General features: G+C 45.2%; 1 protein-coding gene and 1 pseudogene across 2 annotated transcripts; one reads left to right on the plus strand and one right to left on the minus strand.

The window, feature by feature from the left end:
* Positions 1-2,872: 2,872 nt before the first annotated feature.
* LOC144688010 (polyubiquitin pseudogene) lies at positions 2,873-6,320 on the minus strand (annotated as a pseudogene).
* LOC144687811 (2'-5'-oligoadenylate synthase 1A-like) lies at positions 5,678-26,186 on the plus strand. 2 transcript variants are annotated; one of them, XM_078554325.1, is made up of 7 exons: positions 5,678-5,692; positions 13,935-14,174; positions 16,285-16,585; positions 19,527-19,702; positions 21,762-22,012; positions 23,694-23,826; positions 25,396-26,186. In XM_078554325.1, the coding sequence occupies exons 2-7, from the start codon at positions 14,001-14,003 to the stop codon at positions 25,867-25,869; spliced, it is 1,509 nt and encodes a 502-aa protein (XP_078410451.1). In that variant the 5' UTR covers positions 5,678-5,692; positions 13,935-14,000; the 3' UTR covers positions 25,870-26,186. The 2 variants fall into 2 exon arrangements, with proteins under 2 accessions (XP_078410451.1, XP_078410450.1); XM_078554324.1 differs by lacking the exon at positions 5,678-5,692 and adding an exon at positions 13,755-13,845.
* The last annotated feature ends 60 nt before the right edge of the window (positions 26,187-26,246 follow it).

Here is a 26,246-nt window from a genome sequence, read left to right on the forward strand (position 1 = left end):
AAATGAATCAATGGAGTGGGGTCTCCATATTTTCCATTCTTTGTGCCTGTTTACCATCCCTGAAAATCAGCACCAGTTTACCAGTGGCAGTTCTTAACCGATCAGAGATTGGGAAGGTGAAGAGGAGAAAGGTGCTGGAGGCCAATCAGGATGAAGATGCCGAGAAATAAGGTCGGTCCAAACACCTCATGAGCATCAAACAGGCGCGAGCACTGATCCTTGCAGCACCCGGCTAGTTACATCCTGCCAACCAGAAAATGGCCCGTTTATTGCTACTCTCTGTTTTCTGACCATTAACCGATTCTCATTTCATGTAATATATTAGCCCCAATCCCATGAGCCCCAACCTTTTGAAATAAACTCTTGGGCGGCGCCTTATTGAATGCCTTTGGATAATCCAATTAAAATAAATCCACCGTTTCCCCCTCATCTACCCTGCTACTCAGAACCTCAACAAACTTTAACAAATGTATAGAACACAATTTCCCTTTCATTGATCCATGTTGACTTTGACCAATCAAATTATGAATTTCTAAATGCCCTATTATCATGTCCCTAATAACAAATTGTCGCACATTCCTTTCTGTTGATGTCAGGCTAACTGGCCTATACTCCTTCCTGATTCTTTCTCCTTTCGTTTCTTGAATAGTTGGGTTATGTTTGATCCTTCCAATCTATGAGGAGTGTTTGAATATCTGTGGAATTGTGCAAGACCCAGTGTGCCCACTATCTCTGTAGCCAGATCTTTTAAACCCTAGGAAGACGGCTATGGGTCCAGGGAATCTGTTACCTTTTAGTCCCATGAATTTCTCTAGCACTTTTTTCAGGATACTATTAGAGTAATGCTGCGGACTTTAATCTTCATAGCGACTGGATAAAATAAATCTGCTGTAGTAATGTGGGGGATAAGGTTATAGAATGCAGTCAAAAATGTTTTCTAGATCAGTGTCAGCAACCAGCCACAAGGAGAAGCCCCTAATTCTGGCACTAGATAGGGAACACAATCTTGGGGACTCCTGGGTGTGGCTCCAGAGAACAGTATGCATCTCTCTGACTTTACTGTCCTCTGCCATTACCACATTCCTCCCCCACAGCCAACACTCAATGTAAATGGCCTCATGTATCATGGTGCTATGGTCTGCTTTCTCATCCACCAGATTTTTTTATCATTCAGACAGGCAGCAGGAAGCCCATGCCTGTTAGATAAGGACAATGGCTGAGGTCCCCTGCACTGCACGATTGTGCTACGCTGTCTATGTTCCTATTTTCTTATCTGCCTTGTGTCTCCTTACCGACCTGACCCGCAGTCACACCCTCCTGTCCCTGACCACTAATTAGACACTATGCGGCACTACGTAACCTAAGGAGTGTGACTGCCTCCTGGATAAAGTGTCCAGCTAACAGTCTTGCTCCCTAATGCCCCACAATGCCTGCATCTCGGATTGAAGCTCGACAAGTCGGAAGTTGAACTTCCTTGAGGTTCAGACACTTACTGTGGATTTGGTTGTCAGCAATTGCAATGCTGTCCACCAACTCCCACATGCTGCTGTTGTGGCAAAGCACCTGCACTGTCATCACTATCTAACCCAGTTTTATTTATTTCATTAATTAACGTTTATGCATTTAAACAACTTAGCTTAGTTTTTTAACCTTTACGATATAGTTTTAAGTGATTGGTATATTGATATTTATCTGTAAATTACCCATTTCCTCCCCATGCTGTGACGTCACTTTGTGAAAGCAACAAAGCCCTGAGTTTACCAGCTCTTCTGGCCATTTATGAAGCAGTCATTGGCACCACTCCAAAAAAAAAACACAACTGCTCTGAGCTGAGAGCTTCTTGTTGAATCTTTTGGCTGCATTGAGTTTCTGGAATGTCTCAGTCACCAGGGTGTCCCTGACATAATGCCACACCTCCAGCATTGCATTGCAATGTGGGTGTGGTCTCTCATGATTCACCTTTAGCACTGCATGAGAAACCACCATCTCCACTAGCTGCATGAGATGTATGCTCACGAAACATTGATCTGTTAAAGCCTGTACCCTGATATCTTTGCGTTTGTTTCCTTCACCAAGGAAGATGTTTCTGTCCCCTCCAGGGAGAGAAAACTGTCTCCCTGTTATTTCCTCCCAGCTCTGTCTGCTCCCTGGTACTCCGTGAATCACTGACTGATAAGCTTCCACCTCAGTAATTCCCTTGTCTCAAGTAAGTGTATCGGGATAGGTGTTTGAATAAGCAAGATGTAATTTGAAAATTTCTAGTATTCAAAACAGGTGGTTGAAATAAAGATAATTAGAAAAGCATATTTTACATAATTACTAAATGTAACTGGTGTGAACTTAATTTTTATATAAATTGCTGCCTTAATTAATATTCTTAGTTGATAGCTCAGTAAAGAATCAATGCAGACATGATTAGCCAATAGTTCTGTGTTGTAAACCTTTATCATTCTCACAAAAACCTGAGTATTTGATATTTTTACCCAAAGCTGTGATGCTGTGAGAACCATTTAGATTGTCCAGTCTGAACATGTGCAGACTGAATGTTTGGGTACAATTTGTTCATTGGCTCGCCGGCTGCCTCCATTCGTGATCCCATCAGGGCCTAAAAATCCTGCCCAGATTCTCTAATATATCATGCGTAAGGCCACAGAAGATCAACTGGTTCAATATAATTAATATAATTAAACTGTGGAAATTATGGGCCGGTAATCTGGGCTGGTGTGATTCTTCAATATTGTCCATAGGTGTCTCATTCATAGCTGATTCTCCCATCAACACTTGTTAGGGTAAATGATCATAACCTGCATCTAAATATGGATACCGGATGGAATACAGGGAAAGCCACAGACAATTCAGACAGACAGAAACACACATTCCAATTTTTATTAAAATAAACAGGTTTCCTTTCAAATCATGTTGAATATTTTGGCAGATACAACGTGCAGGCCTGATATCTTTTGCCCTTGGAAAACACTAAGCACCCAGATTAAAGTATTCCAATGCTAAACATATACAATTCTCCAAGAACACATCAAGGTTAAAGCAATTAGTTGCAGATGACCTTACGTCATTTTAAAATGAAGCCGGAAGACAATCATTGCTGATCTTGTGGAATTTTTGGCAAGGCCCCTTCTATACAGTGAAAGGTTTTTGGAATTGCCACGTCAGCTATCTAATAGTCTCTGAGAGTGAGAAGGTGGATTCATACTGAATGAGATACAAGTTTGGAGCTGTAGATCAGGGACTGGATCATTATTGGCCGAACTCTTCAGTAGAATCTTGAAGAGTAACAGAACATACTTTTGACCAATGATCAGCCAGGATTGATGCAAATCAAAGTATCACAAGTCAATGATCAGAATGAAACACATTGCATCAGCAGTCCCCCCCCCCGATTCCTTCTATGTTGTTAATTAAGTTGCTGTCCCTTGTAAAAATTGTGTCCAATGTCTTGTACCAGCATCTTTCCTCGGGTGAGAATGCAGGAAGGTGACCTGCACCCAGGCCTCAGTTGGGATCATTCCCTAGTCAGACATTATCTGTTGAACAAACTTCCTGTTGTTATGGGAACTGGGGCAGACAGGAATGAGATTGAAAAGTATCATGGACAAGTCAGTGACTGTGCAACCTGGGTCTCTTACTAACTGCAGCTGAGAAAACAGGAGTATATGAAAAAATTGATCAATTGAGGCACTATAAATAATTTACTTCTGTAATAGCTAGAGTCCATCTTATTAACCGCTGCAAGTGCAGGTTAACCACCTCGTAGACGTAGCATGAGGAAGATGGTGCTCTCAGGCTTAATATTGTAGTCGGCGAGTGTCAGACCATCCTCCAGCTGTTTCCCCTCGTACACCAGACGCTGCTGAGTGGCTGGGACACCCTCCTGCCGTTGTACCCATGCTCTAAAATCCCGAACAGACTCAGAGGGACGAACATCATATGCAGATGTTTTCCCCTTGTCATTCCTGAGCAAAATCTGCTTCCGTTCCTCGTTCTTGACAATCAGCATGACAGCATCGCTAGGAGAGACATTGTAGTCACACAGCCTCTTGTTGTCCTTCAGCTCCACAGTGCTCCCATTTTGTACCACCAGGCGCTGTTGGAAATAGGGCACATTGGCTTTTTTGTATATCATCATCTTGAGAGCCGAGATTTGGATGGAAGGGTCAACATCAAGTTCAATATCTTCACCGGTCAAAAACCTCACCTGGAGTCTTATCTTGTCAAATTGCTATTAAGAGATGAACAGGATGTCAGTGATGGGGACACTTTATATCACGAGTCAATTGCTAAGAATGAATCAGTAAACTTAACACGCAAGTTGCATTGTCCCAGGCACTGGCTGCAAGTGCAGAAGCTGAGGAGTAACTGTTGTCTAAACCTCATTTGCAATAATAGCATCATCTGGCTTCCTACATGATACCTGAATCGCCTAGACACCAATCTTCACAAACTCCTTCCTTCCAGCCAGACAAAAAGCACCAGATTCACATATCTGTTCCCCTGATTGCATTTGGCTTTGTCTTTGCTGCTCTATGCTGACTTGTTAAAATATTCAGAAACCCCCGGGGATCTGCGTACTGAGCTGCAATGCTAGCATCTGTCTGAAGTAGCCCTCAGTGAGCTGTGTAATGTGGCACAGTCTGAGTTTGGGTTCATGGGGAGATAAGAACATGGGCTTGGAAGTTCTGTAAGTTTCTCTTAATCTTGCACCATAGCTTCAGCAATTCATCAATGGAGTCTAAGAGAATGGCTGTAAATGAAGGAAAATGGCTGTTTGTTTCAGCACCATGTTAGAGGAACCATTTGTATAACTATCTAAACCAGAAGACAGGGCATCCCCAGTCCAGTAGTAAAAAAAAAGTACCCTATTGTTGAGTAGAATTTTCTCTTTTGATGCCAGTTGTCTATGAATGAAATCTATACAGTTATGACAGACCAAGCAGCAGAGAGTAATTCTGTCCAGAAATGCTTCCTCTCAGATTCAGACTTACATAATGCATTCTATTGAAAAACAAAAACTACTTTGCTGATATTAGATAATGAATGTTTAACGCATTACTTTAAATTTCCACCTTTAAAATAGCAGACAAAGGGGTGGCACATAAACATGTTAAGTTGTTATCGCCTTGTATTGTCTTCAATAACTCACAGGCTATGCTTTTTAAATTATCCTGACCCAGTTCAGAGAATATTAAGAACTTATTTTAAATGGTGAGTTTCACTGAGATTCAAAATGGCTTATTTTAAAACCCAGAATTAGAATATTGAAATTCCTAAATAAAAGACAGGATACCTGACAATCTTTGCCGGAAGCACAAGTCCATGTGAATCAGAAGAAATTTGAGTTGCACAATGGGGACAGATTCACTTCCCTGCACAGTTTGTTTTCTCTGTGTTTCTCCACACCGGCTCTCCAATCTAGTATAAGGGAATAAAATTTTGTGTGTTTCTTGCTCCATCTCTTCTGTGTTTCCCACCATTAAACAAGTGAGTGAGTGTCTGGCTCCCTCCTCAGTCCTTTTATTATTATAGCTGGTTTCTGAACGTCACAGCCTTGTTGCCCTCTAATTGCTTTGAACAAACAAGTGAGACCAGAGCTGGTTTCATTTCCCAAAGCCTCCCCTCAGAGACTGGGAAATTACCTGACAGGAGCAGCAGGAATGCACCTTGCTACAGGTAACAGGTACTGAATTCCGAGCTAACTCAGTTTCAGATTCCTCTCTGGTGCCACAGTCATAAACAACAAGAGCAGAATCAGCTGAGCGGTGTGTCAGAGGCCTCACTGCCTGTTTGAAGCTGTGGGCAGGGTTTGAACAATACAATGTATAAAGATACAGTGCATCAGACCAGTCAGTTTAATTATCCAATGAAAAGAAATTGGCCTCAAATTGCAGGGGTCCTTCACCACGTGTACAAGTCAGGTAGAGCAAAACCTCTTTCCCTTTCCAAACACAAGGCCAAGGGGCTAATGTCACTTCCATGTCATGGTGGATACTCAGGAAGTGCAAGAGTGCTTTAGTGGACAGATCCATCCTAATCTTTGCTATGTTTATAATATCTGAAATCCCTCTGTGACTATTCTCACATGATCCTTTTTGCTGCTACTGTGGACTCGAGCTTCTCTGCCTCCCATGTTCCTTTGGTGCCCCAGTTAAGAAGTACAAGGTTTGTGACATGTAAACCATCTCCACCAATCAGTATATTTTGATTGTCTTTTTCTAAAAGAAAACTTAATATTTTGTCAAATCCCACGTGTGCACACCCCGGTTGAATTACATTTCATCCTCAGACCCTTCCTCTAGCATCGACATGGTGTATCCTGTGTGACTTCAGCCGAGGTAGAGACAGGCTGTCCAGATCAGTGTTGGAAATTTTTGTCCAGCTTTGCCTTAACACTGATCCTCCAGCTGAACACCACTCCACTACTAGAGTTCTGATGGGGGTTCCAACCTGTATCTTACCCTCTCCTCCTCCAACAATGGAAACAACTCCCAAAATTTTCTGTTAGGTGGGCAGGCAGAGCTGAAGCTGTCGTTGGCAGCTGTGGACCCGATTGCCACCCGCAATCAGGGCCGCGACGCATTTTGCGCGGGCGGGCCAATTAATGCCCGCCCAGTGCCCTTCTCACTCCCATGGAGAGCGGGAGTCTGAAGTTTGTGGCGGGCGTGTACAGACCGCTGGGTCCAATGGCGACCCGGCAGTCTGTATAAAAAAAGGCCTGGCAGCCTCCTTTAGACTGTTCACAATGGCCAGCTACAGGTGTCACTGCAGGGGGTCTGCACAGCAGGCCAGTGTAGAGGGAAGACCAGAGGAGGAGGGCAGACTGCAGGGTGTTGGCCAGGAGCAGGGCAGGCTGCAAGGTGGGCCACCGGGAGGGCCAATGTGCCCCTCGCTTTTCCGATGACTGCCTTGCTGCCCTTGTGGAGGAGGTGGCAGCACGGTGGGGGGGTGCTGTTTCCCCAGGACGGGAGGAGGAGGGCCCCCCACATGACAAAGCGTGCCTGGGAGGAGGTGGCGGAGATGGTGAGCTCCTGCGATGTGGTGCACCGAACCTGAATCCAGTGTCGTAAGCGGTTCAACGATTTGTTGCGCTCTGGAAGGGTGAGTACCATGTTGGCCTTGGGCATTTAACCCAGCAGATAGCCTTAGCCTTTGAGGCCCCCCCCCCACCCACGTCTTAGTGTCGTGACTGCATTGACTCATGTTGGGCATTTGTCGCACACTGGGTGGGCAAGCAGATAGTGACCATGCTTACATCAGCCTTAGTGGTTCATGAGAAGATGGGTTTTCCCCGCACTATGTGTTGGCCATAGTGGCACATGACTAGTCTGGGAGCAACCTGCAGGAGATGCAGCTAAGCGCATACTCAGAACTCCAACACATGTCCTATTCATGGCAGAGATTGTGAAAGGGGAGCCTCAAGGTCTCATGGCCAAGAGCCATCTGGTGCCCTTGGCGCCGCATCTAGTTACGCCTCCTTGCCATGGGAGCTAAGACTGTGTGTTTCTGAAAGTGATGGACGCAGAATGTGTCCAAGGTGGCTGTCTGGGGAGGTGGGGGGGGCATTGGGAGCAGCCATACTATATTTTTGTGACCGATCAACAGTAGCGTGGACAGGAGGCACTGGAGGCCTCAGATGGGCCACTGTGGTTGGGGTGCAGCGTGGGTATGCAGAGTACATGAGAGATCAGCCCCAATAAATGGTCTTCTCTGTTTTGCAGGAGAAAAATGCGCAGAACGCTTATGAGCATTTGCGCACTGGAGGCGGCCAGGCCCAGCTGGTGATATTAAGCCGTTTTCAGTAGGAGGCCCTGGAGCTTGAAAAGTGCCATGCGCCCAGGCCCACAGGTGTCGGTGAGGCTGGGGTGGAGCGGGCCAGGTATGAGGTCCACAGTCCACAGTCCCATCTGCTCTGTCTTCCCACCATGCAAAGCACTGATGATTGTTGCAGTCGTTAATGTAGCAACACTGCTCATTCACAGACTGATAGAGTCAGACGTGTGGGTCATAGACAAAGGTCCCTCGGCCCTTCGAAGATGCGCGTGTCTATCCCCGTGGCCTTGTATGCCATGGCATCGCAACTGCACATCCAAATACTTATTACATGTTAGGAGGGTTTCTGCGTCCACCACCCTTTCAGCCAGTGCGTCCCACATTACTCTGTGCAAAAGTTCCTCATCACCTCACCTGTCAACCTTATGCCCCTTACCTTAAATAAATGCCACCAGATTAGTCATCCCTCCACCAAGGGGAAAAGTTGCTTTCTGTCCACCCGATCTATGCCCCTCAATGTTATGAAGCTCAATAATGTCACCCCTCAATCTCCTGTACTCCATGGCAAACATCACCAGTGTATGCAATGTTTCCTCATAACTCCCAACTCTCCAGGCCAGTATGCATCCTGGTCAGTGACCTCTGCACTCTCTCCACTCCAATCACATCCCTCCCATGAAGTGCTGATCATAACTGAACGCAGAAGTGTAGCTGTGGCCTCAGCACCATTTTCTGCACTTGCAACATGACCTCCCTGTTCCTACGTTCCATTCCTTGGCTAATAAAGGCAAGTATGGTTTTTACCTTGTTAAACACCTTATTTTCCTGTCCCGCTACCTTAACGGGCCTGTCAACATGCTCAGCAAGGTCCCTCTAATCATCCTTAATTTCCACAGTCCTACCATTCCTCGTGTATTCCCATACTTTGTTTGTCCTGCCCAAGTGCATCACCTCACACTTATCCACATAACATTCCATTTGGCATTCCTTAGGCCATCTGACCAGCCCATCTGTATCCGCCTGTAATGTTTGGGCCTCCTCCTGACTATTCGCCACCCCACCAATGTTCGTCTCCTTAGGTTCTGGAAGGTTGAGCGCATTATGAGCCCGGGGGAAAGGGATGAAGTGTGCCACTGTGTGGACGGTAACTGATCCACTGTCCTTGTTGTTATTTTCAGCATCATCAGAGGCTGCCGACCAGGCTCCATTACATAGGCCCCCTCTCACACTTGAGGGCCCTGAACTGTCACCAGCGTCGCACCATTTCTGCAAGGCAGACACCAGCGCAGATACTAGTACATTGGTGGGAATTGTAACATCGGCTAGTATCCCGGGGCACAGTGGAGAAGGCACTTCACAATCGCTGGAGGAGATGGCAGAGACAGAGAGTGCCAATGGCGCCAGCAGTCGGAGGACTGTAGGGGACCAGGCACATGCACATGCCATGATGATGTGCCTCTGGAGTCATCCGCGACGCAGCAGCTGCAGGAAATGCAGCCGGGTGTGTGGGAGCATCTGGGAGTGTTGCAAGAGAGTATGCTTCGCTTGGTGTCCGTGGTGGAGGAGTCCACGCGGAGCATGAGTGATGCCATGAGCCTCATGTCAGAGCGTCATGCTTCCTCCATGGAGAGAGTGGCAACTCTCCTGGAGAGGGGCTTCCAGGAGAACAAGCAGCTCCTCCTGGGGATACACTCGGACCGGCAAGCCCTCACAGTGCCAGTGGCCACAGCTGGTCATTGGCAATGTGGGAGATGGCCTAGGCACCAAGTGTCCCTGCTCGGTGCCCATCCATCTACGGTGAGCAGGGAGGTCCGAAGCCACCTCACGTCAGCGCAGCAGCTGTCTGTCGTCTCTGCGGGCTCCTCTCAGAGCACTCCGGATGAGGGCAACAGCTCCTCCGCTCCTCTGCCAGTGACCGTTGCATTCGTTGAGGCTGCAACGACTGGGGAGGTGCTAGTTCTGGAACTGGCCACTCCCTCCCAGGCGGGGCCATCACAGGCTCCACGGGCCAAAGGACATCTGCCAAGGTCATCGAGGCCAACAGAACAGCAGTGTCAGCAGGCTGTCTCACAGGCCACTCCGAGCAATGGGGCGGCACCAAGGCATAGCACCTGCAAACGTAAGCATAAGGCAACTGAGGCACACCATGGGTCTCTCACTGGTGCTTTTGTGTTGGCCCTAGCTTAGGGAATTATTATTTTTTGCCGTTGTAAAAACATTTTGGTTTCATTTTGTTGGACCATATGATGGATCATAATAAAATCCAGATGTGTTACCATGGCTGAGGGTGGCTCCTTTGTGCTGCATTTGTATGTTTTACATAAATGTCATGAGTGTTTGAGTGGACATTGAGGTTTATGCCCAAAGCTCTTAGCTGCAGTTGATGAGGTGGAAGATGTAGCACCTAAGTGCCGCGTATGGAAGCGCCAGGCAATTCTGGTCCTCCAGATCCATTTGTGTGGAGCTAGCTGAAGGTTCATTGGATTAAAGCCTCCCGGGTGTCCCTGCCTCCTTGGTGTAGTGCTGGGTCAGTGTGCAGCCTCTCATCATTGCCCTGTGCTTCCTCATCCTCCAATCCACTGCTGGACTCATCGTGTGCAGCCACATCCACTGTGTCAAGGTCTTCATCGTCCACTGCGTCCCCCCTTTCCAGCGCAAGATTGTGCAGAGCATAGCATGCTACCACTATCACAGAGACAGGATCTGGGGGGTACTGGAGTGTGCCCCCTGAGCGGTCCAGGCATTGGAAGTGCATCTTGAGAAGACTGATGGTTCTCCCCACCACATCCCTTGTGGTGCCCTGGCTCCTATTGTAGCGCTGCTCAGCTTCTGTTCTTGGATGGTGGAGAGGCGTCATGAGCCACCTTTGGAGGGGATAGCCCTTGTCACCCAGCAGCCATCCATCCAGCCAGCCCGGCACCTGGGAGTGTCTGAGGATGTAGGCGTCGTGGGAGCTGCCTGGGTACCTTGCACAAACTTGTAGAATCTGCATCCTGTGATCACACACTATCTGCGCGTTCATGGAGTGGAAGCTCTTTCTGTTGACGAAGGCATCGGGCTCACCTGCTGGCGCCTTGATGGCTACATGTGTACAGTCTATTGCACCCTGGACACGGGGGAAGCCAGCAATGGCTGTGCCTGGCTTGCCTGGTCCCAGTGGAAGTGGATGAAGGTCAATGCACGTCTGTAACCTGCTTGACACGAGTGTGCACAGCTGATTAGGAGACACTGTAAAGATCACCCACTGAGCCCTGGAAGGAGCCAGAGGCATAGAAGTTGAGGGCAGCTGTGACCTTCAGAGCCGCTGGCATGGGGTGTCCGCCCACACAGTTAGGAGAGATCTCAGGGCCAATCATCTGACAGATGTAGTTGAGCGTCTCCCTTGACAGTCGGAGCCTCCTTTGGCACTGCGCCTCAGTCATACTGAGGTAGCTGCTTTGCCGCCTGTATACCCTGGCAGCAGGATAGTGGCATCTTCTGTAGCCCCTTCCACCTTGGACTACCTCTTGGCCCTGCGCCCCTTGTGCCTGCACCTGTACTCCCAAAGGTGGCTCCCCTGGAGGCTGATTGTCCAGTCCTGGCCTCCTCCTTATTCTATCCCTCCCTTCCTCTTCAGAGGAGCTGCCTCCAGTAGAGATGTCAGAACCCATACCCCCAGGCTAAATGGAGGCCTCTGGAAAGCTGCAGGCCTGATAAAGATTCCTAACTGAAGAGTGCTGAGCTGAAGGTTTAAAGTACACAGAAAGCTGCTGGAATTCATTCTGAACTGCTACAGATCACACAGGCAAGTTTAAAAAACTTCCTGCAATAAATACTTCACAGACCAGATTGACAACACCACTGAGCCCGCCCCCCCCCCGCATGTCACCCAGAAAATTCTGCCCAGCAGCACAGCCACATCACTGCAATACCACAGTCATATCAGAGCCATATCACAGCAATATCAATGCAATACCACAGCCATATCAGAGCCATATCACAGCAATATCACAGCAATACCACATTCATATCAGAGCCATATGACAGCAATACCACAGCCATATGACAGCAATACCACAGCCATATGACAGCAATACCACAGTCATATCAGAGCCATATCACAGCCATAGGACAGCAATACCACAGACATATCAGAGCCATATCACAGCAACACCACAGCCATATCACAGCAATACCACAGTCATATCAGAGCCATATCACAGCAATACAACAGCCATATGACAGCAATACCACAGCCATATGACAGCAATACCAGTGTCATATCAGAGCCATATCACAGCAACACCACAGTCATATCACAGCAATACCACAGTCATATCAGAACCATATCACAGCAATACCACAGCCATATCACAGCAACACCACAGCCAGATCACAGCAATACCACAGTCATATCAGAGCCATATCACAGCAATACCACAGCCATATCACAGCAACACCACAGCCAGATCACAGCAATACCACAGCCATATCACGGCAATACTACAGCCATATCACTGCAATACCACAGCCATATCACTGCAACACCTCAGCCATATCACAGCAACACCACAGCCATATCACAGCAATACCACAGTCATATCAGAGCCATATCACAGCAATACCACAGCCATATCACAGCAATGTCTCAACCATATCACAGCAATATCACAACCATATCACAGCAATACCACAGCCATATCACAGCAATACCACAGGCATATCAGAGCCATATCACAGCAATAACACAGCCATATCACAGCAATGCCACCGCCATATCACAGCAATACCACGGTCATATCAGAGCCATATCACAGCCATATCACATTACTGGCACTAAAGCCCTGAGGAAAATTGGAGCTGTAGTTAATGTCTCAAGTTGTTAAAACCAAAGGGCTACATTGTGTCTGAATGAAATGTTGTTCCTCAAGCTTATGTTGGGCATTGGAATGCTTTAGAAGGCCAAAGACAAAGTGGTCAGAGTGTGTGTGGAAATGGAATAGAATAGCAAGTGACAGGGAGTTTGGTGTTACACTTGTCAGCAGAATAGAGGCATTCAGCAAAGCGATTGGCCAATCTGCTGCTGGTTTCCCTAATGCAGAGGAGACTGCTCCATAAGCAGCCATCGCTGTGTATTAGGTTGGAGGAAGTACATGTGAATTGCTGTCTCACACAGAAAAAGTGTTTAGGGATTGAACTGTGGTGATGGAGGAAGTGAAAGGCCATTTTTTACATCTTTTGAACTTGCATGGGAAGATGCCAGGGGAAGGCAAATACATGATAGGAGTGATGGAAGAGTGAAGCAGAATGTAACAGAGGGAACAGTCCCTTTGTGGCACGGGGAGGGGAGGGGTTGGGAAGTTGTGTTTGGTGCTGGGTTCGCTTAGAGGGGTCAGAAATGACAGAAGGTGATCTATCAACTGAGGTCAGGCAAGGCTCAGCTTTAGTGCCCACTAATCATCAGCGTCTAACCTCAGAAGTGAGGACCTGCAGGACTGGTGGCATCCCAGACTGACAGAGGAATAGGGCACAAAATAAAAGAATAAAGGGAAGACAGATGGAAATGTAGATCCAGATATTTCATACTGTGGCTGCTGTTATCTTCTGAAGGTAGGCATGTCATCAACACAGTGGGAGGGATTCCAAATTTATAGTTAGATTCTTTTCCAACAAATGTCCACTGGGTTTATAGAGGAACTTTACAAATGTGTTTTCTTGGCAGCTTCCCCCACAGCATCACACTATCAAATCAGCACAGATCACAAATTTAAGTTGTGGGTAGGAAGGAAGTGACAATTATATTTTCCATGACATTCCTACATTACAACAGTGACTGTAGTTAAAAGTACTTCTATGGCTGTAAATGCTGGTGCATTGCCTGTGGTCGTGAAAGGTGCTTTATAAGTACAAGTCTGTTCTTTTAGCTCATGATCACTACGGGCGTTTACAGACAGCTGTGGAACTGGAGAAATGAAACCGAAACCAAACAGTCAAAACAAGTCGTGTTTCTGAGGAAATCGAAAGAGATTTGGTGTTTACTTAGGATCATATACAAATACTGAGCAAGGAAAAACTTTGAACCGGGTGGAGATACAGAACTGTGACGTGTATAATGTGTATTTGTTGAAAGGTTTTACAATATAAATCTGACTATATTGTTTGAATACTTGAAGGAACGGTTAGAGCTGTGGTTATAAGGAGCTGTAGTTACACCAACATCACTTGGTGTGAAAGCTGGAATGATGGAATTATACAGCACTGATCACAAGAGGTTGGACGATTTCATTAAAACTAACCTGGAGCCGAATGAATTTAATACCAATGTGAGGAATGCTGTGCACAGAATCTGTGAATTTTTAAGGAATCGATGTTTTCTCAAACAACCTGAGATCAAAGTAATCAGAGCCGTTAAAGTAAGTTATTTTATTTTTAAAGCAGCACATGGAATTAATAATGTTTACAATACTATTTACAATATCAGAAACTTTACCTTGCTTAAGTACGGAGATGTTTTCTGACGTGATTGTAAAGTTTCCTGTTTTCTGTGTTGTACTCCCTTCTCTCTAGAATATGTAAACTCGCTGTAGGACACAGTTTCAAGGGTGGCAGTTGCCTCCAGTATCTCAACTAAATTAATGGGATTAGGTGGGATCATCATCATTTCATGGGACGATCTCAAAATGATGTCGATTTGCCCTTACAACGGCACAAATTTCCCGGAAAACCTGGATTAAAAGGGGATTATTTGCCTAAAGGGACAGAATGTTTTTGACCTGCTTGTTTTAAAAGCTCAGCAGCTTTAGATGTTTATCTGTTAAAGGGAACATTTACTTCAAATCTGTTTCTCTTAAAAAACTACATTTGGATGAACTTTTATCAAATTATTAATTTTATCATGCTTTAAATATGCTCCTCAAAATCAATAACAGTCCCAATTCCTAAAGTCACAACACACTTGTAAAGCAATTTTAATTTAAAGGCAATAAAGAACTGGTGTGTTACCTGAAATACACATTTCATGTTATTTAGCAATAAATGAAACCCAAAAATTTGGGAAGAGAGGGAATTTCCCTTCTCCTCCCCACCACCCCCACCAATTCTGAGCACCCCCTCTAATCATCTGATCTTCAGTCAGCTGCAATAATATCAATTTTCTCTTTAGGGGAGGGAAGCAGGAGTCGGGACTGTTACTTTGTCCTGGGACCAGAGGGATACCAGTCACTCTTTGGGATTTTGCCCAGAGTGCTCTTTTAATTGACATGGAGACAGGTCCCTCCTCCAGTTAAGAGCAGTGGGTGGGCTCTCGAAGCTGGAGGGGCAATCTGGGGCCTTTTAGCTTGAGAGGACCACCTGGCTATAGCACAAGGTAAGTAACTAAGAGGGTGCTTCAACATGGAGGTGCTCTTTCAGTAACCAATTGAAAAATTTAGTCAAGAAGTATAGAAATGAGCCAGGCCGCCACTGTGGGTCTTTTGATGGAGGGAGGGGGCGATTCGCTGTTTGGCTGCAATCGCACCAGGACACGGGTCGGGGGGAGGAGGGGGCCTGCCTGCTTAGGGCACTGCCCCCTCTCCCAGCCATTGGATGCCTGCCTCCAGGCAGTTGAACTGCCCTAGTCACATCAGGAAAGTGGAGACTGACTGGAATCTGAGTCAGCCTCTAATACCCACTGTTAACAAAGATCTTAATGAGTTGACCTAATTGACTTCTGGGTTGGGCATTTTAGCCGGGCTCCCAAACCCGCCTCCCCCAAGGTGGCCAATATGGGAATGGTGTCTGGAAACCGGCTGCCGACCATTTTGAATTCAGCTCTGTCCCTGACTTCAGCAGGGCCTGAAAATTCAGTGCAGTGAGTCTGTCACATTTACTCTTGTACAAGGGATGGCAGAGAGAGCAGGTCACAGCTAAATGATAGTTAGTGGCTTCACTCTTGTTTAAGCTTTTTAAAAAGAAAACTGTCAAGAGATTTAGTTTGCAACTTATGATTTTATTGTCATACTTAAACAGAAAGTTGTTTGGCAGATTGTGACTTGGTAGCAACTCTGCCACTGGCTAAGAATAAAAATGCAAAGAATTATATTAATCCCCACAAAAAGATCACCAAATAGGGCAATACCACTCTGTTGATAACAGAGTTAAAATTGAGCACAAAGGCTAGACAAGAAGGGAACAATCAACCCAGGTTTCCCAATCCTGTTCAGTGAGGACAAGATTAGGCTGTGATGCCCCATATGGTTGAATAGCCTGTTGTCACCTGTGGTCCAAGATAACATATGAATAATGGCTAATGAGGGGAATTGCTGAAGTGGGCTTCTGGACCTCTGTCTCATTAAAGTGTCAGCACCTTCACAAAAAGACGGCAAGAGGACAAAAATCAGAAGGAAAATGGCAGTGAAAATTAAGCCTAAATCAAGAACACAGATAGTCTGCATGGCTTCAATAACTCTTCCACATTTCAGTAATGGTAAGTTCACCAGTCATTGAAATAATCATAAATAATTGTCTATTTTCCCTCCTCCTCAGGGAGGGTCGTCAGGCAAAGGAACAGCTTTAAGAAACGGTTCAGATGCGGATCTGGTTGTCTTCCTCAGTTGTTTCCAGAGTTTCCAGGAGCAGAGGAACACCAGGCATGAAATCCTTGAAGGAATCCAGCAAATGCTGGAAAAGTGTGCTTTGAGTATTGCCTATGAGATCAGTGATATCAGTATCAATTTTATACCGAACAGCAACAGCCCACCAAAATCGATGAGCTTTTCAATAAAATCAAAGAAGAAAGATTCAGACAGCGTGGATTTTGATATTTTGCCAACATTCGATGCATTAGGTAAGAATTGATGCGGTTATTAAATCATTAAAGCTCAAGTTTAATTTTAGTTCTTCCAATAGCCTCTGTTGTCCATCAAGAAAAACAGTGGGTGTTATCAGCTTTGCTTTATCACATGTCCTGTTCCTAGTTAAGATGATGCCATAGTTGAGCTCTATATTTGGTTATTAGAGTTGTTGCTGAGGGAGAATATGTTGCTTTTTAAGTGGGACATTAGCCTAGGTTTAGGATTGACATTATTAACTGGCGTTAACGGTTTGGTATTATGATGCTGATGGAAAGTCTAGGATACAAACACTTTAACGTAAAGAAACAAAATCTAACCAGTAATGTTGATGTCTGAATTTATTTCATTTCCCCTCCTTTTCTAAAGCAAATGATTCAGTTCCTTAGTCACCAGAAGTGCCTGGTACTTCTGTCAGCTGATCATTTTTCATACAAAAACAGGAGTGTCAGCAGCAACACAAAAATAAAATACTGTGGATGCTGAAAATCTGAAATAAAAGCAGAAAGTGCTGAAAATATTCATCGTGCCTAGCAGCGCCTGTGGAGAGAAACAGAGGCCTGGATTTCACCATGATGGAGGGCCTTTCCTCCATGTTGAAAATAGTGGACAAGCCCGGAAATAGGAAGTCCCACCCCCAAACACCACACTTTCCATTTTCGTGAGGTGGGAATGAAGTTGGGCTGGGGTTTGTGCATAGGTGGATTATGGATGCAGCTGGTGGTATAAATCACCAGCTGCCTCCACTGAAGTGGGATTTTGGTCAGCCGGGTGTGTGAAACCCAAAGTGTGTAGATTGGACCAGTTGAGAGTAGGGCCCAGGTTTCTGCCCAGGGGTTGGGAGATTTTCTGGCTCGGCGAACGCAATCTTTAAAAGTGTCTGCCCGCCAGTCAGATTTTTGGTCAACAAATGGAGGTGAAGCTTAAATAGGAGTTGGGTCGGGTGATCCCAGAACAAGTGCAGTGGCTAGTGGGTGTAGAGGCGGGATGGGCGCAAGGCCTGAAAAACAAAACACATCCCTCCTACCTCACCCCTTGCCCCCTCACCCTCCCGCACACACCCTGTGCCTCGTCCATGCGAACCCATGCTCCTGTACACACACCCCATGCCTCTTCATACCCCCATGCCAACTTAGTGTCAACTCACTCCAACTCCTGCCCCAACCCACCACCCTTTGCCTCTAACCCTCTTCATGCCAACTCACCAAGAATCTATGGACAGTTCCTTGACAGCTTTGATAGCTGAACAGTTATTTGAAAGCCAGACAGTTCTTCAATAGTTCCTTGACAGCTGTACAGCTCTTTAACATTTATTTGCTAGCTGGACAGTTCTTTAACAGCTGGACAGTCCTTTAACATTTATTTGACAGCTGGACAGTTCTTTAAGAGTTTCTTGACAGCTGGACAGTTAAATATTTCTTTGACATCTGGACAGTTCCAAGGAGATTCTGTGTAAAAAGTGCGTAATCATGTTTAATTTTAACGATGCTAAAGGCTGCCTTACCTCTCCCAAAGGTGTCTCAAGACTCTACACAAGGGGGTACCCTGACTATCCAAAGAATCCACCAAGCTCAGACCGCCTCTTACGTGGTCTGCTCTGCGCAGTTCCAGATTCCAGCAGCCAAAGTTCAAAAATCCCATTTCAGTGGAGGAACTGGTGATTTAAATGGCCAGCTGCTTCCACAAATCGCGCATGTGCAAAGCCTGGGCCCACTCCAGTCTCGCCCTCACGAAGATGGGAATTACTGGGTTCGGGGGTGGGACTTAGAAATTTCTGACATTTTTGAGACTTTTGCCACGCCGGAGAAGCTCTCCGACCCGTGTGTGAAAATCCAGGCCAGAGTTAACATTTCAGGTCAACCTTTCATCAGAAATCTTCTTTCGGATCAGGCAAAAGTTAGAAGTGAAATAAGTTTAAAGCAAATCAAAGGGAGGAGGGTGGGAAAAAGAATAAAGGGAACAGTGTTTGAAAGGTAGGGGAGATTAGATGACAAATGTGTTGATAGTGAAAGGCCAAAAGGGAGTGGTATTTTGGACAGGTTATAAAAGAGATGTTTCTGCAGGAGGTGTCAATGGCAGTGTCATGAACAGCTGCCATCTGCAGGCAAAAAAAATGGAGAAAAACAGGAGAGAAAAAATAAAATCAGCAAAGAAAAAGGAAACAAATGGAGGCTGAGGTCACGATTTGAAGTTGTTAAACTCAATGTTGAATCCAGGAGAGTGTAGAGTGTCTGATTTAAAGATGAAATGCTGTTCCTCAAGCACACGCTGAGCCTCCAGTGTAGGAGGTCAGCGATAGAGGTCAGAGTGGGAGCATGGTCCAGAATTAAAATGACAGGTTTGGGGAAGTTTGGGGTTATCTTGCAGACTGAATGGAGATGTTCTGCAAAGTAGTCACCAAATCTGCATTTGGCTTCTCCAGTGTAAAGGAGGCAGGGACGGCAGGAATCTAAATTGAGTAAATTAATGTTTCACCTGGAAGGAATCTTTGAGGCTTTGGACAGTTAGAAGGGAAGAGGTAAAAGGCCAGGCATTGTATCTGCTGTGATTGCATGGAAAGGTGCTGTGGGAAAGAGAGGGAGGTGCTGGCAGGGTGATTGAGGAGTGGACCAGGGTGTTGCGAAGGAATTGGTCCTTTTCAAAAAGAAGGGAAGATGTTTTTAGGTGGCGGCGGTGGTGAGAATAGTGGAGGATGATCCATTGAAGAAAAAGGCTGGTGGGGTAGTAGGTGAGGACCAGTGGAACCCTATTGTGGTCCTGGAGGGAAAAGGAAGGGTTGAGAGAAATATGTAAAATGGAACAGATATGGCACAACGGACTTAAAATGTAAGAGTGTTAAAGGATTACTTGGCCTAGAGAGTGGGGGCACCATACCCTGCTTACTTGTGATGACCACAAACACTTTCTGTTGCTCATTAAGCATTTCATTTCTTACAGAGGGAACAGACAATGCCAATGATGCCCACCTCAAGCTAATCAAGTTAGTAAACGAAAATGGAGCTCTAGGTGGCGAATTTTCTGCCTGTTTTACTGAGCTTCAGAGAAACTTTGTGAAGCAGTGTAAACCAAAACTTAAAGACTTGATTCGCCTGCTGAAGCATTGGTACAAGCAGGTAAGTGACTGGGGAATGTGCTAATTGTTAATGCTTGGAGGTTATGGGAGGATTGTAACACTAAATGACAGCTTCCCTCTGTGTCCCAACGTCCACCCGCTCCATTGACAAATACTACAGGTGAATCCAGGGATTCCCCATATTAAAAACTAGCAAAGAGTTGTCTGGGATGTTTGCATGGAGGGGGATTGAGAGAACCTTTGGAGAAAAGTCCATTTGTGCTGTTTCTCCAGCACCTACACCAGTCTCTGCTGAATTTACAACAGGAGGTTAGCAGATCCCAGAGGAAGTCAGGCTCAGTATTTGGAATAACTCAAGATTCTTGCTTCCCCTCTGCTGGAATTTGACTTTGGTTGAAGCTGTTGGAATGAATTTGGACGAAGGGGAGAGCTCCTGTCCACCTTCTGGGTTAGGCCGAACAAATATTAAAACCACTTCTTGATTCTCAAAAGAATTAAAGAGCAAATCCCCTGAACCCATATTCTGTGGAGGGGCTGTATTCAAGGGAAGTACAGATCAGAGATAGAGCCTCAACCCTTCAATTTCCACCTACTTCCAATAAGGCTCTACATTTAGAGTGAGGATCAGGGATTTTATCCTTAAATCTTTTACAGTCCCTCAATATTGTGCCTTAAAGTGAACGTCTCAAGTTATATAAACCTGCAAATGGCAAGTTTGACCAGCCCCCTATACAAAGCCAAAGGCTGTATTCAATTCTCCAGTGCCTGGGGCTCCAGAATGCAGGACAAAAGACAACCAAACCCAAGTTAATTAATCGCTGAAGGAACAATTGAAAAATGATGAGGTGGAAATTGGTTCTCATGGTGCCATTTTTCCAAGTGGGAAATTGAGGCAAAAAATGACCAATTTCAACCAAAGGCGCCTGAAATATGACCGGTGCAATAAGGGTCTTGGACAATTTCCAGGTGTCCGGGCAACTGTCCGGAACAGGCATTATGCTCCTTGAATATGTTAATGCGGGATCTAATGCCTGTTTAACGAGGTTTACTGCAACTGGTCAGCGCTGAGTGGTCACCTCAGATTTTTGCTTCCACGTGCAACTTCTACATTAATACATTTTTATACTTCATGTAGGGGCAGGGTCTCCTCCCAGTGGTGCTCCCAACTTCACTGCTGCTACCAGCCCACCATCACCCACCTCCCCACTCTCTCCCTATCTGATGGTCATTGCTGGAGAGGCAGCTGGCTGATCTTGGTCCTCATGGAACCTGTGAGCTGTTGTTTCATACCCAATTTGAGTCCGCATCTTCCCAGCAAATTTCTGATAATGTCCCGAGGTCTAATTTCAGTTGAGTCCCTGGCTTCTGGTGCACACTCCCAGCATGCTGCCTACTTCAGGCAAGAAAATGGACCAAAATAAATTTCTACCCCAGTCACTTTCAGGTGAGATATTCAATGAAAGCCTTGCCTGCCCTCTCAGGTGAGCCTAAACGATCCTATCACACTCTCCGGGGAAGAGTAGGGTGTTCTGCTGGATATCTGGATAAAATTTAACCTCAACCAACATAATGAAAAACAGACAATCTCGCCATTTATCTCATTGTTGTTTGTGGGATCTTGCTGTGTGCAAATTGGTTGCTGCATTGCAACTTCAAAATACCTCATCTTGGGAAGTGCTTTGGGAAATTTTGAGGTTGTGAGAGGTGTTACGTACCTAATGCCAAGTACTTGCTTTCTTTTGAACCCTGACTCTCCAACGCACTATTCTGTAGGATCATGTCCACAATTTGCCCATGGACAGTTTGTGTGCTCAGCCTTATCTTTGTGGAGAGATACTGAACGGAGATTTGGCATTTCATCCAATAGAAGGAGAAAAAGTTGGAATGAGGCCACTTTGGGCAGATCTTGTGGATTTCTTAGTGCATGCTGGGGTGGCAGCACTAGACTAGGTCTAGCTTCAACCAGTCCTATCAAGAAAGTTGCTTGGTTTCCAAAGAATGATGGAAGTAAAATATATGGAAGCAAAAATATCGGATGGAAGGAGGAGTGAGTACTTTTAATATCTTGTATATTTACATTTATCAATCATTTGCTCTAGCATGTCAAGCCACGGAAATCCGATCTGAGACCTGGCGAACGTCTTCCTGCTAAGTATACAGTGGAGCTGCTGGCTATCTATGCCTGGGAGCAAGGCAATGGGCAGGAGAGATTCAGCACAGCTGAAGGGTTCCGGACAGTCCTTGAACTGATCTGCAGATATCAGGATCTGTGCATCTACTGGACTCAGAACTACAACGTCGAGAATAGAGTCATTGCAGACTTTCTAATAAAGGAACTCAGTGGCAAGAGGTAATCTTCAAATACATTTAAAACTAAACCAATTAGAGCTGTTTCATTTCTTTGAACAGCTCCCAAGTAAGGGGGCGTTTTTAGGGTCTGGTTCAGCTGGTCTTTAATATCCATTCCTAACTTTGGCGTCATGGAGTGTCGAATAAGTGACATATTGGCTGCATCATTTGAACGTGATGAATGTGCAACTGAATGTTTGGAGTGAGAGTCAATCCAACACATTGTTCTTTGTGAAAATGTGCCCAAGAGGCAACAGTTTTCATAACGCTACTTTCTCATGTGAGATTGTACTAAACTACCATTAAAAAGTCTGCTCTTGCTCCTTCCCCAACTAATGTTTAAGGTCAAAATATTAACTCTCATTTACAAACCTCACCATCATTTCATCTATTTGCCCTATCCTGCCTCAGCCACATCCTCCAGCCTTTTTTCCAACTCATGCCCTCAACCTCCTGTGTATTGCCATCTCTCTTATTTGGCACCATTAGCAAAGTTATAAGTCATCTTAGTGCCACATTACGGAACTCTTCATAAAATTCTTTGCCTCACTTTGTCTTTTCCCATTTTCAATAATCGCCTGAAAACCTTCGGTCAGATCCTCAGATTCTACTACCGGTCAGGATCTGTTTCTTTCCGCTGTATCTTAAGATATTTACAATATTTAAATCTAAAAGAAGCCGACCACTGCTCACGATTGGGGCCGGACCGTGATTTCATGCTGGTGGGCCAATTAAGGCCCGCCCAGCGTGAAACGCGCACTGCAGCACGGCCTGTATTGGGGGGGAAGGAGGGCAAGAGTGCAAGTTCGCGCAAGCGCGAGTAGGAAAAGCTCCCTGAGGCACAGAGCTGCCTCAGCGGAATGAAGTTATGAAAATTTAAAAAGAAAGCATTTTAAGATGTTAAAAAACATGTCCCCTCATGTGACTCTGTCACATCAGTAAGGACATGTTAGAAATTAGTATGAACATTTTTTTAAATGACGGATTGAAATCTCATCCCGTCTGTGGATGAGGATTCGCAAAAAATGCAAAGGCCGCTTTGACCGCAAAGGCTGAGCTGAGAGATGGTGATCGTCTTCCTGCTAAGTACAGAGTGGAGCTGCTGGCTATCTATGCCTGGGGGCAAGGCAATAGGCAGGAGAGAGTCAGCACAGCTGAAGGGCTCCAGACAGTCCTTGAACTGATCTGCACATATCAACATCTGTGTATCCACTGGACCAAGTAGGTGACGAGCTGAACGCCAACCGTAAGGTTGGACAGGCAGCAAAAAATTTAAATCAATTAGGTTGTTAATGGCCTTAATAGGCCTGTTAGTTGTCGGTGGGCGCACTGCCAATTCCTGCGCGTGCCCATCAACCCAAATATCACACGTCATGTACACCTGCCCAACGAGCGAGGAATCCTGCCCTAACTTTCTGTGGAGAGTTTAACTTGTAAATAAACACAAATATAGCAATTCCTTGAAATACACAAGGTGTTTGACAGTGAAACTACCGACAGAACAGCGCCAATCATCCAGCAATTTATGCTGATTCCAAACCCATGGGGTTTCTCTTTCCGACCTTGAATTGTTGGATGATTTCCACAATAATAACAATGAGCGCCATTAAACTTGTCAATATTTTGCCAGCAAACCCCAGCCTATGGTTAATAATTGTTTTTGGAACTGTTTTATTTTTCAGGCCAATAATTCTTGACCCAGCTGACCCAACTGGAAATGTGGCTTTGTCTAATGGATGGTATGTCATGGTGGCTGAGGCTAAGAAATGTCTGAGCATGCCATGTGCCTCTCAAGTTCCAGAATGGGAATTCCAGGTAAAACAGTTTTAATAAATCATAAAGTTTTGAAACAAAACAGTATAAAATGTAGAAATTTTGTAGATTGTGTTGTTCAATCTAGGAGTTCCATCTGTATAGAATACATAGGACCATAGGACTGAGGAGCAGGATTTGAAATTAGCTCTCAGACGCAAAGGATCATGTTCTCATTGGGGAGAATTTTCGACGAAGTCACCACCTGTCATTTTACGTGTTGGCGAGCGGGGCCTGCCCCCTCACGCTGACCCGAAGATTCAGGCCATTAATTACCTCAATCCTCCTTTGGAAACTTCATTCTTTAAAGCAAGCTGGAAATGATAGACCAGTTGCCGGGATTTAAAGATATATATAGAGAGTCACATTAATCAGAAGCTCCCCAGGTTCAATTCTCAGTCCATACAGAGTTAGAGGATATCAACGAGGTGAAGGTGGGAGTGCTACAATTCACCTCAACACCCCTGTGCTCAAGCTGCAGAAAGAATCAGCTGGGATTCCCGCTGACCACATATTATATGTGGACAGAAATTTTTTCTCGGTTGGTGGGCGCGTGCCTGACCCGCTGAAGCATGAAATGACACATGAGACCTTTGGCCAAACGTGCCGGGGTCAACGTGCAGTTGCGCAATAGTTCGGCCAACGGGTGTGCACTGGAGCCAAAGTGCGCCCGCCGGCAATTAAGACCATTAAGTAATTAATTAACGTAAATTTTTCACTGCCTGCCCAACCTAATGGCTGGCGGGCAGGCGAAAAGACCAAGCAGCCTTTGCATTTTTTTTGGAAACCTTATCCACAGGCGGACGAGTTTTGCAAGAGCAAATAAAAATAAAATAAAATCTTTAATTTTTAATTAACAACATGTCCCTGCTTATGTGGTAGAATCACATGAGGGGACATGTTTCAGTACATTTTTAATTTTTATAATTATTTTCTTTCATATCTCTTACGGCTGCCTCAGGGATGTTATGCAGCATTCACTCCCGCGTATTCGTGAAGTTCACACCCTTCCTGATCACTCTCCTCCCCCCCCTCACACAGGCACCGCTCAGCGTTGCCACTCACATGTCACGCTGGGCGGGCCTTCATTGGCCGCCAGCGTGAAATCTCGGTGCAGTGCCGATCGCGAGCGGCTTCCCAACCAGCCCTGCCGAGCCCGCAGGCCAAGGGCAAAATTCTGCCCCATGTGTGTGGGTATCAGATAAATATAAGATCCAACTGGGTTGGACAGTTGAGTGAAACTCACTGTCTAAGCTCACACAAGAACAATGGCCACTTGTGTGAGATACGGAGTGTAGTTATCACATCATAACAATCAATCAGGAGAGAAAGGATGAAAATTAAGGAGATAAAAGCAAAAAACTGCAGATACTGGAAATCCAAAACAAACACAAAAATACCTGGAATAACTCAGCAGGTCTGGCCGCATCTGCGGAGAGGAGCACAGTTAACGTTTCGAGTCCGAAAGACCCTTCAACAGAACTAAGTGAAAATTAAGGAGATGTAATTATCAGAGCACTTAGAAACCAGGACACAACTCATTGCTACATTCTTATTTTTTTTTTGTCTTAGCCAATAAAAGAGTTTGAAATCACTGTGTTTACACTGGATGGGAGCTCATTAAGCCTGAATGTCAATATTGACAACAAAATCTCAATGATCAAGAAACAAATCCAGCAAGAATGGGACATTCCAGTTTACCAGCAACGCCTGAGCTTTAATAAAGCCATTCTGGATGACAACAAATCCTTGTTGCATTCCGGAATATTCTTTGATGCAAGGCTCCATCTGGTCATCACAACGTCAATGCAGATATTCGTCAGGACTGTAAATGGGCGTGACCTGACACTTGATGTATCCCCAACTGACAAGGTTTTGAGCCTGAGAAATAAGATTGAATCTCAGGAGCGCCTTTCATCGAGCCAATACTACCTGACCTATGGATCGATACCATTAGAAGACGGCCGCACACTGGAATCCTACGGCATTCAGCAACATTCCACCATCACCATCAACTTGCGTCTCCGTGGAGGCAAGGAGACTTGAAAATTAATCATGAAACTAATGACTATAAAGTGAATTTCACTATTACATAATATCAACTGAATTGAATTAGAATTAGATTTAACCATACATACTGCATATTAATTCTTCCTGCATCAGAGAATACGTACAAATTAAATAGAATTTGTATGCAAATGAGATCAAATTTAAGGAAGATTTAGAGTGGATGTGATCCTCTGAATTCTGAAACATGTTTAAATTATTTATTGAAGAAATGACAATTAACAGGAAAACAATCATTTACATTTATTTTACATTACGTATTGGCAGCAGTTAATAAATAAAGCTTCTTTAAATTATTATCGATTATTTGACTGATTCTGTTCACATAGATCATGGATTCATTTGCTTTAATTAGC

The sequence above is a fragment of the Cetorhinus maximus genome, chromosome 12 (assembly GCF_964194155.1).
Source record: "Cetorhinus maximus chromosome 12, sCetMax3.hap1.1, whole genome shotgun sequence".
NCBI classification, from domain to species: domain Eukaryota; kingdom Metazoa; phylum Chordata; class Chondrichthyes; order Lamniformes; family Cetorhinidae; genus Cetorhinus; species Cetorhinus maximus.